Raw genomic sequence first — 19623 nt, forward strand, 5'->3', positions numbered from 1 at the left:
TCAGAAGCCTGACATTGCCCTCTTCCCTACCTTCCCTAGCTTTTCCCTCCTGTGCGGTTCTCTCACAAAGTGAATGGCCTCAGCCACAGCTTCTCTGCAGCTGCATCAGACTGTGGTGACAGGAGTGGTGGCTGCTGCAGGGCCTGCTGTCCCCACGGAGCCCAGTCTTGCTTGCCGCTACAACCTGGTCACCATTTTGCCCCGAAAGTATGTAATTCTACAGAATGAGAGCCCACATGCTGGGGATGGAGGCGTCTTTATCACGGTGCTCTGCATATTTTAATCTTGGGTGGAAAGTGTGGAAAAGTATGTGATACCTGTGGTTGGATGTTAGAAGGACGTTGTGAACTTGATGTGGACTGAGGATGTTAAGGTGCAACAGGCACCCCGGCTTCATTAAATGAGACTTCCCCATCTCCCTGCCAGGCACGCGCAGGTGTATGGCCACGTCTTATGTGTTATCCTTATCTAGAGTGCGCCTTGTCGTCATGCTTAACATTACATGATGATATTCTGCCTCATAGAGTAGGTCCCAAACCGCATTCAACACAGAAATGTACTCTTGCTATTCTACATAGAAAATGCTTTCATATACCAAGTGGGAGAGCAGTCCTAAAATCTGGGCTGGAATCGCAGAAGGAAGGCATTGGAAAGCAACAGATTCCCTAGTCCAAAGCTGCTTTTTGATGAACCTAGAAACAGGACCAAGAGAAGTGAATTTGCCTAAGGCCCTGACAGTGTCTCACGGTAGCATCTGAACCTAGCAGTTTCTTGACCTATTTCTTTAAATGATTAGTCATGCTTCCTCTGATTCCTATATAAACATTCATTTATATAATGTTCATTCTTCATTCATTCTTTTATATTCATTTATATAATGTTCCTCATTCATTCTTTTGTTTCAGTGAATTATTGCAGTGCTACCACGAAACAGTATTTGAGTCAAAATGTGGCAGTGTTGATCCCTTCCCAAGGATTTTATTTGCACAGTTTTTCAAAGTTGTGCTTACAGTTTCTTGTTGGTTACAAGGTGTCCTTTCAGAAGCCAATTGTGTGGTGTATTTACATTGATTGTTGGAGGTAGTTTGGTTAGAACCTACTTCGAGTGGCTGGCATGGGCCTGGGGGACAGTGACAGCTGCCTGCTTCATGGGCAGAGATGAAGTAATTGCTTCCTGGGAAGTACCATCCTCCTGGCCACACTCTCCAGCCCATTTCATTTGTGTTGGTTTCCTTGGCATCTGCACGTTTCTGGCTTCATGTGAGTCTCATTTATTTCAGCGTATGACTTCAGGCTGTGGGGAAGAATGGGCATTTTAGCACAGAGATGCACAAAAAGGAACAACTGGCTAAATGTGAGTGAAGACATTCTTAGGGGGGTTTCATTTCTTTTATTCTCTAACAGGCAGTCTGGGAAGCAGTCTGAACATGTGGCCTGCGCTGTCACAGTTCCTCCTTGCAGGATTGCAGATGTTTGGAGATTATAGTGATAACTGTTATCATTGAGAATGTCATTCTCGCAGGCTCTAATAAGTCAGGATGTATTCAGTGTTAATTTGTTAAAGACAACTGTATTTCTAGCCAAATCCATGTGAGACGTTTCTCCTGGCATTGTTGCTGGTGGGGGAGGGGGGTATTCCCGTGGCTTAGTCTTAGGGAAGCACACGCCTTTGAATACTGCTGAAGCTGAGAGTACCCAAAGCGCACCGGAGTACTTTTGCCATATGGGGTGTTAGTCACTGATACACATCTCAGTCAGACCTGATGGATTCTTGACCCCTTCCTTTTTTAATTTTTTAATTTTTAATTTTAATTTTTGATTTTTAAGAGCACAACCCCTCAGGTGGCCACCATGAATCTCTGGTGTTTTCAGTTGGCTGCAGCCTATTTGCCATCTCTGGTTCAAACATATACAAAGCCTGATGATGCTTCCCTCTGTTGTTCTTCTGCTGTGTGACCTCCGCACCCGTGGGTGCTTGAGAGGACTGTGTATTCAGCTGTTGTTGGGTGGCATGTGTAACAGATGTCCATTTGGCGTACCTGGTTTCCTGTGTTAATCTCCGGAATGTTTCTGGCACTAGAAAATCAGAAACTTTCCACCGTTCCCAGCACCCTGGCTTTGGGAGAGGCCAGTGAGCGTGTGGTTTGGGAGCCTGGTTGCATGAGAGAAGCATGTGTGGGAACGCCATGGCCCGGCTTTGAACCCCATTCCCCCAACATGATGCCGTGTGTGGCAGACATGACGCTTGGCTTTGCTCTCTCAGGGTTCCATCTGCGACAGGGTCTACTTGTGCCCCTGGCCTCATCAGCTTAGGCTGAAGGCGGCCCTGGTCCTGGCCAGAGGGGCTTTGTGAAGCAGAAATAGATGGCCTGGTGCAGGGGCCGAGCCTGGCCAGGACCTCGGCCCTGGGAGTTGTAAAGAAGGCCGGCCTCTACCGTGAGCCTCTGCACCAAGGTGTGCCCATGTGACTGTGTGCTCGGCGTCTGCCCTGGCACGGGTGCATGGCCTGTCTGCGCTCAGTCTCCCCGCCTATGGGGCCCAGGCTCACAGAGGTGTGAAAGCGGCAAGCACGGCGCAGGGGCCTCAGAGCCGAGCCAGCCTCGCTTCGATGCTGGGAGACTAACGTCTTCCATTTTGTCTTCTGCCCAGGCCAGTTGCGGGCCGTTCACCGGCTGTGCTACTTCTATAGCACCGTCATGCCCAGTGAGGCCCAGTGTGTCATCTACCATGAGCTCCAGCTCTCCCTGGCCCGCAAGGTGGCCGACAAAGTGCTGGAGGGGCAGCTCCTGGAGACCATCAGTCAACTCTACCTGTCCCTGGGCACCAAGCGGTAAGGGCTGGTTTTGCAGTGGTGGACGTGGGGGCGGGCAGGGCAGGGAGGGGGGCACAGGGAAGCTGGCCCAGGACCCCAGCAGCCCCTCTCCTTTTGATCATTTGGTTCCTTGGCATCAGATGTTTTGAGCTGGTGGGCCTGGGGTCGTCCCAGGACTGCTGCTGGCCCGTGAATCCCAGCTTGAGCCTCCCTTGTTGGGTCAAAGGTCATCTCAACCCCAGCAGAGGCAGTACGTGCACTCTGGGCTGTTCTTCCTACTATGGTCAGGTGGCTTTTGTCATCTGACCTCTGCCTGCCCCGAATCTTCACTCCTGGCCTTCATCTGTCCCCTTAAATGTGACCACAGCAGCCACCTGTGGCTTCTCTCCCACAGAAGACAGAGCCAGTTGTGTCACCTGCTTCCCTGTGGCAGGGTTTCAAGGTCTCACGTCCCATATGTGTCGTACTCGGCTTCCCCCAAGCATCCTGACCTGGTGGGGTAACCATGGCCCTGGCCACCCCACCCACAGGGCCCAGTGACATTGCTGCAGTCACACCCCCTCGAGTGTCAGACTTACTGAGAGAGCAGGGAAGGAGCCAGATTCCATGGGGACCCGGGAGACTGCCTCCAGTCTTGGTCTCAGGTTCACAGAAGGAAAATGGGCCAGTGTGCTAGAGCCATGCTTCTCAAAGTGTAGTCCCTGGACCCGTAGAACAGCATCCATGTCACCTAGGAGCTTGTGGCAAGTGGGAGTTCTAGGGCCTGCCCCAGGCCTGTGGAGCCGGAAGCTCTGGGGGCAGGGCCAGCAAGCTATAAGGACTGGCCTCCGGGTGACTGTGATGCCTGCACACCTTGAGAACCATCGGCCCAGATAGCCCCTGGACACTAACGGCTCCTGGTGCATCTGGAGAAGACACAGGCCATGTCTGGGAGGCAGGGGAGATGGACTAGCACACTCCTCCTGCCACAGGGCAGCATGATGCTCGATTCCCTCTGAAGGATGTCCCTCATCTTTTCCATGCCATGTGTGTTCACCCTGGCCCTCCCAGCAGCCTGGGAAGAGCAGAACACTGTACACACAAGAGGGCCGTTCCCAGTCCGCACATTCCAGATTCATCTGTCACCAGACCCACGGGAGGAGGCAGACTGGTTCCAGGAGGATGAGAGCCCTTGTTCTGACACCTGTGTCTGATTCCAGGGCCTGCAGATCCGCTCTGGACTACACCAAAGGAAGTCTGGGGATTTTCATTGACCTTCAGAAGGAAGAGAAGGAGGCGCATGCCTGGCTGCAAGCAGGGAAGATCTATTACATCCTGCGGCAGAGCGAGCTGGTGGACCTGTACATCCAGGTGAGTGGCAAGGGATGCAGGAGGACCCCTGTGCTGTTCACTCTCCATCCACCCATCCATTCATCCTTCCATCATCTATTTACCTGCTCATCCTTCCATCCATCCATCCATCATCCATCCATCCATCCATCCATGCATCCTTCCATCATCCATCCATTCACCTGTTCGTCTTTCCAAGCATCCATCCATCTATCCATCCATCATCCATCCCTCCATCCATCCATCCATCTATCATCCATCCATCCTTTTATCATCCATCCATTCACCTGTCCATCCACCCATTCACCTATTCGTCCATCCATTCACCTGTTTGTCCATCCATCCATCCTTCCATCTATCTTTCCATCATCCATCCAACTGTTCATCCTTCTATCCATCCATCCATCCATCATTCTTCTGTTCACCTCTTCGTCCATCCATTCACCTGTTCGTCCATCCTTCCATCCATCTTTCCATTATCCATCCAACCATCTTCCATCCATCCATGATCCGTCCATTCACCTATCCATCCATCCCTCCATCCACTCTTCCATCCTTCCATCATCCATTCACCTGTTCATTCTTCCATCCATCAGTTCATCCATCATCCATCCATCCATCTATCATCCATCCATCATCCATTCACCTGTTCATTCTTCCATCCATCCATTCATCCATCATCCATCCATCCATCTATCATCCATCCATCCTTCCATCATTCATCCACTCGCCTGCTCATCCTTCCATCCAGCCATCCATCCTTCCTTTAGCATCCATCCATTCACCTGTTCATCCTTCCATTCACCTGTTCATCCTTCCATTCACCTGTTCATCCTTCCATTCATCCATCCATCCATCCATCCATCCATCCGTCCATCCATCATTCATCCATTTTTTATCATCCCTTCATTCAGCCACCATCCATCCACCTGTTCATCCATTCATCCATCCATCCTTCCATCATCCATAATTCATCCCTCCATCCATTTATCCATTCATTGATATATCCATCCATCCATCTATCATCCATCTATCCTTCTATCATCCATCACACTCACCTCCTGTTCATCCTTCCATCCATCCGTTTATCCATTCATTCATCCATCCATCCTCCCATCATCCATCCATCTTTCCATCATCCATCCTTCCATCATCCATCCATTCATCTGTTCATTCTTCCATCCATCCATCCATCATCCATCCATCCATCCATTTATCCATTCATCCATCCATCATCCATCCAGCCATCATCCATCCATCTGTCCATTCATCCATCCATCCTTTTATCATCCATCCTTTTATCATCCATCCATTCATCATCCATCCATTCACCCGTCTATCCATCCATTCACCTGTTGATCCATCCATCCGTCCATTCATCCTTCCACCAACCATCCATTCACCTGTTCATCCTTCCATCCTTCCATCCATCGACCTGTTCATCTTTTCATCCATCCACCTGTTCATCCTTCCATCCGTCCAACTGTTCATCCTTCCATCCATCCACCTGTTCGTCCTTCCATCCATCCACCATTCATCCATCCGTCATTCATCCATCCATCACACTCACCTCCTGTTCATCCTTCCATCCATCCATCATTCATCCATCTATCCATTTATCCATTCATCCATCCATCCTTCCATCATCCATCCATTCATCTGTTCATCCTTCCATCCATCCATCATCCATCCATCCATCTATCCATCATCCATCCATCCATCATCTGTCTATCTGTCCATTCATCCATGTGTCCATCCATCTGTCCATTCATCCATCCATCATTCTTCCATCCTTTTATCCATCCATTCACCCGTCTATCCATCCATTCACCTGTTCATCCATCCATCCGTCCATTCATCCTTCATTCATCCATCCATTCACCTGTTTATCCTTCCATCCATCCATCATCCATCCACATATCCATTTATCCATTCATCCATCCATCCATCATCCAACCATGCTTCCATTATCCATCCATGCTTCCATCATCCATCATCCATCCATCCACCTGTTCGTCCTTCCATCCATCCATCATCCATCCACCCATCCATCAATCCATCCATCCATCATTCATCCATCCACCCACTAATCTACCTATTAATCCATCCCTCCATTCATCTATCTGTCCATTGGTTTATCCATACATTCGTCTATCCACCATCTAGCCATCAATATGCACATACATCATCTACCCTCCACCCATCCATGCATTATCTACCCACCCATACATACATGCAGACATACACACATCATTCCACCCACCCACCCATCCATCCATCCATCCATCCACCCACCCATCCGTCCATCCATCCATCCATTCATCCGTCCATCCATCCATCCATCCATCCATCCATCCATCCATCCATCCATCCCAAAATTAATCTATCCACACACCCATCCATCCATCCATGTGTCTACATCTCCTCATCCATTCATCCATCCATCCACTCATTCCTAAGCCACTGCTGAGCACCTGTTGTGTGCCTTTTCCCTCCCTCCAACTGGTTCCTGCACATCCTCCCCCAGTGGCCAGCATCTTCTCCCTGAGGGCAGAGGCGCGGCCCCTCACAGTGCCCAGCACCTGCTGGTGTACAGCACATGCTCAAATAATGTGACCACTCAGTTAACACACAGAAGAACTTGCTCCAAGCGACACGTGGCACATCTGACAAAATGAATCTATCATAGTGGCTGTTTTCAGAGGCTTTCCCAAACACAGTGTGATCTGGAACAAATTGTGAAGCCCACAAGCCTGGTGAAGCTTTCATGATTGAGCACCTGCTATATACCTCCTTGAGCTGAGGAGAGGGATCAAGAGCTCATGGCCAAGAGGGGACCAGGCCCACCCACAAACACTGTTGATGTGGCAGGGATGTGGCAACCCAGAAAGGAGCCAGGGGATGGGCTCCCAGCAGTCTGGGGGCCACGGAGACTGGTTTGAGTGCAGGGGAAGTGGGCTAGGCCTAGCCCTGGTGGTAGGATTCACAGGTGTCGGGCTCCTGGGCTGCAGCTGCTCAGTCACCTCCTGGCACTCAGGTGCATCAGTTCATTGTCCTCATGCCAGTGGTGGGGGCAGCCCTAATGCACAGGGTCTGCAAAATGCTCAGGTGTACCTGTAGTGTGTGAGAGGAAGGAGGCTTGCAAAGGTGGGTGTGGCCACCTCACCAGATTTGGGTCTTGAGGGAACTTCTGTCTCCTTTCAGGTGGCACAGAATGTGATCCTGTACACAGGCGACCCCAACCTGGGGCTGGAGCTGTTTGAGGCAGCTGGAAACATCTTCTTCAATGGGGCCTGGGAGCGGGAGAAAGCCGTGTCCTTCTACCGGGTGAGCTGGCCTGTGGGCTGATGTGGGTGGGCCTCAGGGGAGCACCTGGAGGGCTGAGGCACAGGTGTGGCAGGGCAGAGGCCTCCCACCTGGAGGCGGGGCCACCCATGCAAATGCTTAGTTTCCAAGTGGTCACACCGGGAATGATATTGACCATGCCCCTGCCCGGGACAAACGTTTGGGGCCTGGATGTGACAATGGCTCTACCCTTGTACCTGATGATCTCAAGCAACCATGAGCTGGAAGTTCTGTCCCCATCTTCCAGATGAGGAAACTGAGGCTCAGAGAGGCACAGGGACATGTCAAAGGACACACAGCATGTCAGTGGGAGGCCCAGGTCTGCTTGCACCCCGAAGTGGGACGGCTTCTCCCTTCCTCTGAGCTCACGGTGTGGCTCAGCCCTGGGCACAGATAAATGTGGTGTTTTTAGAGCAGAGAGGAGTGCTGGCTCCCCCCAGTCAGACCCCTGGTGCCCAGGTGGGAAAGGCTGGTCTGAGGCTGCTGGGTGTAGCTGGATGGGCCTCAGGTGACTCTTCAGCCCCCAACTTGGGTGTCTGAACTGTGTGTTATCCCAGAGCACAGAGCTGTGTGGAGGTGCAGGGGTAGCTGGGGCGTGGGAAGCTCCAAGCACATGTTTGAGCTCTGAGGAGGGCGCTGGGCAAGGTGGGTGCTGCAGGAAACCTGACCCCACCTCCCTGTGTGGTAGGACCGGGTCCTGGCCCTGGCAGTGACTACAGGCAACTGCAAGGCGGAGCTGCAGCTACAGCTGTGCAACAAGCTGGTGGCACTCCTGGCCACACTGGAGAAGCCCCAGGATGGCTTGGAGTTTGCCTACATGGCCCTAGCACTCAGCATCACTCTGGGTAAGTTCCCTGAGCCCCCACCCTGCCAGGACCCACACTTTGCCAGAGCCCAGCCTCCAGGTCTGCAGGGCAGGAGCTGAAACAGCGGCTGGATTTTCCTGGTCTCCTGTCCAGGCAGGCAGATCTGCCCAACTGGCTTCCCTGTCTGGCTGTGGGGCACGGCCTGAGGTCTCTCAGGCAGTGTAGAGCTCCCTGCCTGACTGAGCTCTGTTTCCTCTGCCTGTTCCCGCTGCTGACCACAAGGGCCGCCCAGTGTGCCCTCTGCCTTCCAGACATGCCAGGCATCTCGTTGGTCCCTGTATGTGCCAGGCTGAGTGGCACATTCCCTTTCTCTTGTGCCCTTCCCAACCTCATCAACCACACGGCTCTCTGGCTGATAAAATCCCAGTTCCCCTTCCAGCAGTCTGCCCCTTAAGGCTGGGCATCCCCTGGTGCTGTGCCAGGGTCATCTGTCCCCCTCCAGAGACAGGGAACCCTAGGCAGGCCGCATGCCCCAGCACCTTGTGCCCCGTGGCCCAGTACACAGTAGGTGTGCAGCTGACTCCCCATAGTAGGGGGCTCTGATTGTGACACACGCAGGTGGAGTCGGATGTCACGTTTGTGGGTTGCCTGGAGCCGGGGTGCCCGGGAGCACCTGGACTGCATGGCTTTTGGGCTCCCCTGGTTAAAACCAGTGAGCAAAGGCAGGTGGCTCTGTGTAGGCACAGAGCTGGGCCATCCAAGTCCGACTTTGCCAAAGCCTCACAGTAGACAGGGGCAGGCCTTATTAGTTCTGCTTTGCAGATGGGAAAGTGAGTCTGGGAACCTGGAAGGGACTGGCCAGAGCTGCCCAGGCGACCGCAGGTGCCTGGAGGCAAGCCGGGTGTGCTGCCTGGGGTCTGCATACCTGCTCCTGAGGGGCCTGTGCCCTCCCTGCCCCAGGGAGCCGCGTCCTCACACCTGCCCCTTTGGCCTGCACCCCAGGGGACGGGCTGAACGAGCACGTGGCCTACCACCGGCTGGCCGCCCTGCACCATCAGCTGGGCCAGGGCAAGCTGGCGGAGCACTTCTACCTCAAGGCCCTGTAGCTCTGCAACTCGCCACTGGAGTTCGACGAGGAGACCCTCTATTACGTGAAGGTGTATCTGGTGCTCGGTGACATCATCTTCTATGACCTGAAGGTGGGTGGGGAGGGGCAGGGCTCGGGGTGTTCCCGGCCCCCTTGGAGTGGGATCTCTACCCAGACCCAGAGGCCTGGGTTCCAGCCTTCCTTAGGAATGGCCCAGTGGCCTCCCTGGAGCTCTGCACGTGGCTGGAGCAACCGGCAATGTTAGCAGATACAACCCAGCTCCCAAGCTGGCCAGGCCCTACCCTCAAGAACTCAGTCTCAGCCAGGGAGGCTGACACATGAGTGGGCAATGGTGGCCTCTGGGTGAAGAAGGGGGATTGTAGTCAGGGGGACCCTCCTGGAGGAGGTGACACCAAAACTGAGTCTTGACAGTCAAGTGTCAAGTTGCATTTAACAAAACAGGGTCGGGAGAAGGACATTTCGGAGGATGGCGTCATCCTCACATTGAATCCACGTTGCAAGATCCAACCCAAATCCTGGCGCCTCCTCTAGGAAGCCTGCCCAGGGTGCCAGCCTGCACTGAGCAACTCCTTCCTGGAGTCCCGAGACACCTTGAACCTTCACATCACCCAGGAAGGGTGGGGTGGGACCAGTGTCTTACCATCGGGTTCACAGACAGGGAAACCCCAGCTCAGGGCAGGTGCAGTGGGGCGGGGCCCCAGCCAGCCAGGCTGAGGCCTTGCTGGGTCGGGTCTGTCTGGAGCGGAGGTGCTGTGCTCCCTCTGCCCCCAGCCCTGCAGGGGTGGAGAGCTGGGACTGTCAGACTCAGACCTGGCATGTCTCCACCCCTCTGCCCAGCAGGCACCGCCCCTCCTCAGCATCGCACCGGCACCGCATCAGTGCTCCTTATGGGCTGAGGGGCCAGGGCACTCCAGTCCAGGGACCGAGATCTTGGGGTCCTTAGAACAACATGAGGGGCTGGGGCAGCCCTAAGACCCCGGCCCGTATCCCCCACCGCAGGCCTGGGGCTGCCCGGGAGGCCCCCGCCCAGTGCTGGCGACACCTGGTGGTCAGAAGTGGTCCATGTGGCCTCCCAAGTCCCAGCCAGACAGGGAGGTTCCAAGTGTCAGACCCAGAGGGACGCTACTCACCGCTCAGGGGCTCGCCTGGGACCCAGGGAGACGGGCCTCCCAGAAGAGGCCTTTATCCCTCTTGGTCAAGCCTGCCGCCCACTCCGCCTGCCCAGGAGGAAGGAAAGGGCCAAGTAGTACCTGAGAGGCCAAAGTCCACGGTTGGGGTTGAGGGGCAGAGGCCTCCTTCACCTCCTTCCCATGCACAGCCCTCTGGGCCTCATCGTGACTATGCTGTCAGCGCAGGCCAGCTTCCCACAGGGAGGCCCCCTTGGAATTCGCCAATGGCGGCTGTCTTTCCAAGGCTACAACCTCCTCCTTGTATAGGAGGCTCTGGACCCAGGGCCCAGAGGAGTAGGAGAAAACGCCAGGCTGCATGGGGCCTGGAAGGCTGGCAGAGAGGCAGGGGTAAATGGGCATCTTTGCCGATTGCCTCTAAAATGGGGTCCCCTTTAGTGTACACGTGAGAATGAGCCCTGGAATAGGGAAGATTAGGTGTGTCCTGGCTCAGCCTGCCACTCACTAGCTGTTGCACACACTACAGGCACATGGAAATGCCCACGCAAATGCACACGGGCACAGGCACGCACACACACAGGTGCACACACGCACACACAGGCACACACACAGGGACACGCACACACAGGCACACACGCACAGACACACACAGAGACATATGCATTGGCTGGCTCCTTCCTGTTTAGTTGGGATGCCCCCACCCCTTCAGGAAGCCTTTGCCTTCTACCCCCGGCTGAGTCTGGGGCCTCCTGGGCCCCCCATAGGCTCCTGGGCTTCCCTCTGCCACAGCCCGGGCCACCCCGTGTGGTCAGTGTTTACTCCCAGGTCCCTCAGACTGGGAGCAAGGACGTTAGGCTGAGCCACGCACCCAGCACAGAGTCCAGTGTTCGGCTGGGCCGGGGGCATTGGATGAGCAGTGGCGGTGACTCGGGGCCTTCTCACGCCCGTGCTCCGTGTGTGGGGCGGGGCAGTGGGGGAATGGACTTGCTGCATCTTGGACTTTGTCCTTGACCCTGGGAGCCATCTTGAGATGGTAAAGAGGGACAGGCCAGGCATGGGTCTTAGAGAGGTTCCTTGGGTGGCCCCATGTGGAGGAGGCGCCGGGGAGAAGCCGGGTGGGGGATGGGAGGGTGAAGGAGGAGGTCTGGGAGGCGGCATCCCAACCCAGGGATGGTGAGTTTGGGCCAAAGACGCATTGAAAATGGGAGTGGATGTCTGGGGAGTCACACTCCATCAATATTTCAGGGAACATTGCCAGAGAGGACACCTGTGAGATGGTTTTGTACCTGGCCTGTCCCGTGGAGGGCCTGGAAATGGTCAGCATGGACAGGGGCCAGAGGGGAGCCTGGGTCACTCAACGCTGTGCCCCTGCTGTGGCTCGGAGCCACGGGTCCTGCATGGAACTCTCAGAGCAGGCAGGATCTGTCCTGACCTCAGCCCATGGGGAAAGCAGCCACTGCCTGCGGAGAGGGTGGCACTGGGGCAGGACGGTTGGGGTGAGTGGGGCGTAGGGGCAGTCAGGAAGGCTTCCAGGGGTGTCAGGGTCGTCCCCACATCCTGCAGCTGAGACCACAGCAGTGTAACAGGTTTCGGGGCTCATGGGGTGAGCCAGCATTGGCTGGACATGTGGAATGACCTGGAGAGAGGAATGGCCTCTGGGAAGACGGGCTCCGAGTCCCCCTTTTGCTGAGCATGACCTGTCCCCTTCAGGACCCGTTTGAGTACTACCAGCTGGCACTGGCAGCCGCCGTGGACCTGGGCAACAAGAAGGCACAGCTGAAGATCTACACGCGGCCGGCCACCATCTCCCACAACTTCCTCCTGGACCGTGAGAAATCGCTCCTCTTCTACCAGAAGGCCAGGACCTTTGCCACAGAGCTCAACGTCCGCAGGGTCAACATGCCTCCTCTGCCACTCTGCGGGTGGGCCCCCTGGTTGGCCCCCAGCCACCCTCACTGAGGACAGCATCCGAGGGAGTGGGTTTTGTGCAAGAAGGATCGTCTCCTCCCTCTCCTGGTGTCTCCCGTGGCTCATTTTCTGGGAAATGGGGCATGAAAGCAGGGTTCAAATAGCAATAAATTTTTCTTTGCAATAACATACCGAAGTCCCCAGGGCATCCTTCCCTGTGTGCTTCCTGGGCTGTGTCTAGGGGCCAGCTCCTTCCCTGGTGGCAGCCCTCTGATCTTGGGGATGAGAAGGACCGTGAGTCCAACAGACCTGGGCCTGGTCACCATGAGCCTCGGTTTCCTCGGTGGCCAGAGGGGAGATGGTGGTGGAACTCTCTGGGCAGCTCCCTGCTCTCCCTGCTCAGAGCTTTTGCTGTAGGTCTCGTGCCGCCCTTGCCTTTAACCTTCAGGCCACTGTGCCCGGATGTGGGGGCTGCTAGTGTCTCTGTTCGCCATTGAAGAAATAGAGGCACAGAGAAGTTAGGTGTCTGGCCCACCGTCACACAGCAGCAGGTGGGGGCGGAGACGCAGAGCCCAGTACACTGACCACCACACCACCCTGCCAGCCTGCAGCCAGGAAGGTGTCCCCCATTAGGACCCAAGGTCAGCTCCTGGACCTCTCTTGTGGTGTCAGGAGAGCCACAGGCCAGTGACGGTGGCCCCGGGGATCCCTCACTCAGTGTCCTCTGCTCCCAGACTTGGTTGGGCTGAGCCTGGCCAGTCCCACCTCTGGCCACTGGTCAGCCCTGTGGGAAGTGAGATGCAGGGATCTCTGCCTGTGTAGATGCTGCTGCCAAGTATTGAAAGCTTTATCTGGGCTGCCCCCAAGCCATCCCCACATACCCCTCCCCTTCCGGTCCCCGGCCCTCATCCCAGTCCCTGGAATCCCAGGTTTTCCTTGTTGGAATCTCTTGGCCTTAGGGAACACAGCTCACACGGTCTCTTTGCCAGTTTACAGCAAGGAAACCGAGGTTCAGAGACTGTGGGTGTCCCACGTGATTCTCACATACACTGCACTCTCCCAGGCCCCTCTTTTAAACACTTTAAATGAGGTGACATTCACATCGCATGCAATGAACTATTTCAACGCGAATAATGTGGTGGCATTTGTGGATTCACAGTCCTGTGCAACCACTCACGCCATCTACTTTCAAAATGTTTTCATCTCCCCAGAAGAAACCTGCCATCCTCACTAAGCTGTTACCCCTCCTTGGTATCCCCCAAGCCCCTCGTTTAATGGAAGGGGAAACTGAGGCCCGGAGAGAGACTTGCCAGTGGGCGGAGCTCTGATCATAAGGAATCAGGCACCCATCTGCTGCTTCAGTCCTGGGTTGGTTTTCCACCCAGCAGAGGCGACAGAGCCAGGAGGTTTCTGGGAGCGCCACAGGTGTCACTGGTTCAGTCCTGGGTTGGTTTGCCACCCAGCAGAGGTGACAGAGCCAGGAGGTTCTCGGACCCCATGCTTGCAGCCAGAGCCCTGCCCCGAGCCTCCCCACCTGGGGGCAGCAGAGAGCTTTCCAGAACCGGCCGCGGGACTGGCGGGAAGCAGCGGGTCAGAGCTGCTGACAAACCTCAAGTGGACCCCAGATCGCTGTCTCTGTGGGTGGGGCTTGGGAATTGGAGAGGAGGCCGCATGATTGGAAACGTGAAGACGGCACGGCCTGGCTGGTGGAGCGGGAAGCGCCGTCACGTTGACTGAGGACACAGACCTCCTGCCCGCTGGGCCGGGCCTGCAGCCATTCTTCTCAGGGTGGGATCCGCAGGTCCGGGTTGCTCTCGGCCCCCGACCTGCCTCAGAGTCCTGGGGGCTTTGGAACTGTGCCTTCCCATCTCCACCCCACCCTGGCTGGTGCCATGAGGGGCCTGGATCCTGGGATCCTGTTCCTCTTGGGCAGCAGAGACTGGGGGACCAGAGGAGATGATGGGTCTTCAAGTCCCACATTCGAACCCCTGCCCACCACTGACAGTCTGGGGGTTCGAGATGAGGGAGTTGAGGTCTCTGAGCCCCAGTTTTGTCACCACTAAAATGAGGCCGACATACTGGGGCAGAGTGCCAGCCCCAGGGCTAACAGAGGCCTGTTTCCTACTGACAATCCCTCTTACTCCTAAAAACAGCTCCAACAACCACACACTAGGGAACGCTCAACCCAGGCCAACTTGTCAGAGGCACGTGAACCAGAGCGACTCCATCTTGAATGGGGGCTGGGTAAAGGGAGGCTGAGACCTGCTGGGCCACATTCCCAGGAGGCTAGGCATTCTTCGTCACAGGATGAGATAGGAGGTCCCCACAAGATACAGGTCATAAAGACCTTGCTGATAAAGCAGGTTGCAGTAAAGAAGTTGGCCAAAGCCGCAAACCCAAGATGGCCACGAGAGTGACCTCTGATTGCCCTCACGGCTCATTATGTGCTAATTATAATGCGTGAACTGCTACAAGGCACTCCCACCAGCGCCAAGACAGTTTACAGATGCCATGGTAACATCTGGAGGTTACCCTACATGGTCTCGGAAGGGAGGGCAGAAACTCTCAGTTCTGGGAATTGCCCACCCCTTTCCTGGAACACTCATGAATAGTCCAACCCTTGTTTAGCGTATGATCAAGAAATAACCATGAAAATGGGCAACCAGCAGCCTTTGGGGCCACTCTGCCTATGGAGCAGCCATTCTTTTTTTTTTTTTTTTTTTTTTTTTTTTTTGAGATGGAGTCTTGCTCTGTTGGGCAAACTAGAATTCAGTGGCATGATCTTGGCTCACTACAACCTCCGCCTCGTGGGTTCAAACGATTCTCCTGCCTTAGCCTTCCTAGTAGCTGGGATTACAGGCACCTGCCACCACACAGTTAATGTTTTGTATTTTAGTGGAGACAGGGTTTTGCCATGTTGGACCAGGCTGGTCTCGAACTTCTCACCTCAGGTGATCCACCTGCCTCGGCATGCCAAAGTTCTAGGATTACAGGAGGGAGCCGCTGCGCCCGGCCAGAGTAGCCATTCTTTTATTCCTTTTCTTTCCTAATAAAGTTGCTTTCACTTTATGGACTCACCCCGAATTCTTTCTTCCGTGACATCCAAGAAACCTCTCTTGCAGTCTGGATTGGGACCCCTTTCCAGTAACAAACTTTCTTAACCTCTCAGACCCCTCGTCTCTTCATCTGTAACCAAAGACAAAGCCTCCCCCGAGGTTCCAACAGTGAGGAGAGAACACATGGGAAACGAGGGGCACAGAGTTGGTGCGCAGAACCAGTATCACAGACTGAGTGTCAAGCCACTGTCATATTGGAAGTAATATCATGCTGTCCCCTACAAGTTATGAGGAACAATATCACAGGGGGGTGTGTACCTTCTCCGGTAGTGGGAGTAGTATCATCATCTCTTCCTTTAGATGACAGGAACAATATCACAGGGTGGGTGTACACCCCGTGTGTTTTTGGAAGCAATGTCATTCTCTCTTGTTCTAGGTTTTATGATTCATATCACAGGTGGGGTGTACACATCATCCACTCACCCCCTGGATATCAGCAACCATATCACAGAAGAGGTGTCCACCCCCTTCGATACTGTCAGCCATATCATCTTCCTCCCGCCTGGATATTAGGAGCAATACCCCGGGGTTGAGGGCGGTGTACACCCACTGTGATATCGAAAGTAAACTCAGCCTCTTTCCCGCTGGATATTAGGAACTATATCACAGGTGTGTGTGCACCTTCTGGGATATTGGGAGTACTGTCAGCCGCCAACCCACTGAATATTAGGGATAATATAGGGGGGACAGGGTGGTTACATCCCCTGCGATATTGAGAGCAATATTCTTCTCTTTCCCCTGTACATTAGGAACCACATCACAGGGGTATGTACACGTTCTTCGATATTGGGATTAATGTTATTGTCTCCCCCAACTGAACGTCAAAAACGATATGACAGAAGGGTGTACACCCCCTGCGATATGGCCAGTAATATCATCGTCTCTACCTTTGGATACTAGGAACAACATCACAGAGGGTGTGTACACTCCCCAGCAATATTGGGCATAATGTTATCCTCTCTTCCCCTGGATATTAGGAACGATATCCCTGGTGGTGGGAGGTGGAGTACATTAAGAACAACATCACTGAGTGGGTGTCCACCCCCTGCGGTATTGGGTGTAATATCATCCTCTCTTCCCCAGGATATAAAGAACAATATCACAGGAGGGGTGTACAGCCACAGCCCCTGCGTTATTGGGAGTAATAGCTTCTTTTCCCACTCTCGATATAAGGAACAATATGTTAGGGTGGGTGTACATCCACTGCGATATTGGGCATATTGTCATCGTCTCCCAACGTGAATATTGGGCGTAGCGTCCCAGGGGGGTGTACGCCTTCTTCCATATTGGGAGTAATATCATCCTCTCCCCTCAGGATTGTAGGCAAAATATCGAAGGGGTTTTACACTTTGTACGATATGGGCAGTAACATCATCCTCTCCCTACCTGGATGTAAGGAACTGTATCACAGCCGGCTGTATACTTCTTGCCATATTGGGAGTCTTATCATCCTCTCCCATCATGGATATTAAGAAAAATATTACAAAGGAGGTGTACACCCCCTGAGATATTGAGAGTAATATTATGCTCTCCCCTTCGGGATATTAGGAACAATATCGCAGGAGGTGTGTACAACCCCTGCGATATTGGGAGTCATATCATCCTCTCCCCCTGAATATAAGAAACAATATCACAGGAGGATGTATCCCCCCTGTGATATTGGGAGTCATATCGTGTTAGTCGGAACAATAGCACAGTGGGTGTGTACAACCCCTGCGATATTGCCACTAGTAACATCGCCTCCCTCCCAGGATATAAGGATGAATATCCCAAGGGGGTGTACACCCCTGTGATATTGGTGGTAATATCTTCCTCTCCCAGGTGGCTATTAGGAACAATGTCACAGAAGGGGTGTACACCCCCTGCTTTATTGGGAGTGATATCATCCTCTCCATCCCTGGATATTAGAACCAATATCACCAGGGAGTGTACACCTCCTGCAATATTCAGACTGATGTCATCCTCTCGCCATCTGGATATTAGGAAACATATAACAGGGGTGGTGTACAACCCCTGCGAAATCGGAAGAAACATCACCCTCTCTACCTTTGGATGTTAGGGAAAATATCACGGTGGAGGTCCACGCCCACATTGATATAGGGAGTCATATCATCCTCTCCCAACCTGGAAAGAAGGAACAAGATGTCCGACGGGATATACCCACACTGCGGTAGTTTCAACAATATCCTCTACCCCCTGGCTACTAGGAATAACATCATAGAGCAGCGTACACTTTCTGCGACACGGGGAATAATATCATCCTATCCTGGTCGGATATCAGGAAAAAGTCTATTAATTACTAATATTAATAAGTATAAATAATGAATATTAATCATAGATATTAAAAATCACAATTAACATACTAAAATTAATACTGGTTAAAAAAGTTAAAGATGAGTATTAGTAATTAATAATTAATAATATGAACACAATTAATAATAAAATAATATCATCAATTAACGTTACTTAAATCAATACTAAGTGATATTGGCTATAAAATAATAATAATTATTAAGAAATATTAATATTGATAAATGACATTGATATTAAAAATTAATCCTTGGAGTAGATCACAACCTATTCAAACATTTATTAATAATTAATGGTTAACTATTAATTGAAAGTATTATTGATAATTATTAAAATGATGTTTAATAATTAATTATATGATTGTTCCCAGAGCAATACACTGACGGTGTACACCCACGTGTGAAACAGTTCATTATTTCCAGAGAGGGAGACGGTACTACTCACAATATCTTCAACAGGCTGTGAGACCACAATGCCTCCGAATAGCCAAGGGGGGGAGAGGGGGTGGCTATTGGTCCCCACCTCGCGGGGGGTGGCTCACCCCCCTGCGAGGTGGCTCCCAATAGCCAAGGGGGGGAGAGGGGGTGGCTATTGGTCCCCACCTCGCGGGGGGTGGCTCACCCCCCTGCGAGGTGGCTCCCAATAGCCAAGGGGGGGAGAGGGGGTGGCTATTGGTCCCCACCTCGCGGGGGGTGGCTCACCCCCCTGCGAGGTGGCTCCCAATAGCCAAGGGGGGGAGAGGGGGTGGCTATTGGTCCCCACCTCGCGGGGGGTGGCTCACCCCCCTGCGAGGTGGCTCCCAATAGCCAAGGGGGGGAGAGGGGGTGGCTATTGGTCCCCACCTCGCGGGGGGTGGCTCACCCCCCTGCGAGGTGGCTCCCAATAGCCAAGGGGGGGAGAGGGGGTGGCTATTGGTCCCCACCTCGCGGGGGGTGGCTCACCCCCCTGCGAGGTGGCTCCCAATAGCCAAGGGGGGGAGAGGGGGTGGCTATTGGTCCCCACCTCGCGGGGGGTGGCTCACCCCCCTGCGAGGTGGCTCCCAATAGCCAAGGGGGGGAGAGGGGGTGGCTATTGGTCCCCACCTCGCGGGGGGTGGCTCACCCCCCTGCGAGGTGGCTCCCAATAGCCAAGGGGGGGAGAGGGGGTGGCTATTGGTCCCCACCTCGCGGGGGGTGGCTCACCCCCCTGCGAGGTGGCTCCCAATAGCCAAGGGGGGGAGAGGGGGTGGCTATTGGTCCCCACCTCGCGGGGGGTGGCTCACCCCCCTGCGAGGTGGCTCCCAATAGCCAAGGGGGGGAGAGGGGGTGGCTATTGGTCCCCACCTCGCGGGGGGTGGCTCACCCCCCTGCGAGGTGGCTCCCAATAGCCAAGGGGGGGAGAGGGGGTGGCTATTGGTCCCCACCTCGCGGGGGGTGGCTCACCCCCCTGCGAGGTGGCTCCCAATAGCCAAGGGGGGGAGAGGGGGTGGCTATTGGTCCCCACCTCGCGGGGGGTGGCTCACCCCCCTGCGAGGTGGCTCCCAATAGCCAAGGGGGGGAGAGGGGGTGGCTATTGGTCCCCACCTCGCGGGGGGTGGCTCACCCCCCTGCGAGGTGGCTCCCAATAGCCAAGGGGGGGAGAGGGGGTGGCTATTGGTCCCCACCTCGCGGGGGGTGGCTCACCCCCCTGCGAGGTGGCTCCCAATAGCCAAGGGGGGGAGAGGGGGTGGCTATTGGTCCCCACCTCGCGGGGGGTGGCTCACCCCCCTGCGAGGTGGCTCCCA

General features: G+C 54.3%; 1 protein-coding gene across 1 annotated transcript in view; it reads left to right on the top strand.

The window, feature by feature from the left end:
• Positions 1–12624, top strand: part of LOC139361101 (SH3 domain and tetratricopeptide repeat-containing protein 1-like) — a 42940-nt gene extending 30316 nt beyond the window's left edge. The window contains exons 3-8 of the mRNA XM_071089582.1: positions 2650–2830; positions 4012–4162; positions 7346–7468; positions 8175–8331; positions 9295–9491; positions 12238–12624. Of these exons, the coding sequence (XP_070945683.1) occupies positions 2697–2830; positions 4012–4162; positions 7346–7468; positions 8175–8331; positions 9295–9398 (669 nt within the window). The 5' untranslated portion in view covers positions 2650–2696 and the 3' untranslated portion in view covers positions 9399–9491; positions 12238–12624. The remainder of the gene's footprint in view (positions 1–2649; positions 2831–4011; positions 4163–7345; positions 7469–8174; positions 8332–9294; positions 9492–12237) is intronic.
• The last annotated feature ends 6999 nt before the right edge of the window (positions 12625–19623 follow it).

The sequence above is a fragment of the Macaca nemestrina genome (assembly GCF_043159975.1).
Source record: "Macaca nemestrina isolate mMacNem1 chromosome 8 unlocalized genomic scaffold, mMacNem.hap1 SUPER_8_unloc_2, whole genome shotgun sequence".
Classification (NCBI taxonomy): Eukaryota; Metazoa; Chordata; class Mammalia; order Primates; family Cercopithecidae; genus Macaca; species Macaca nemestrina.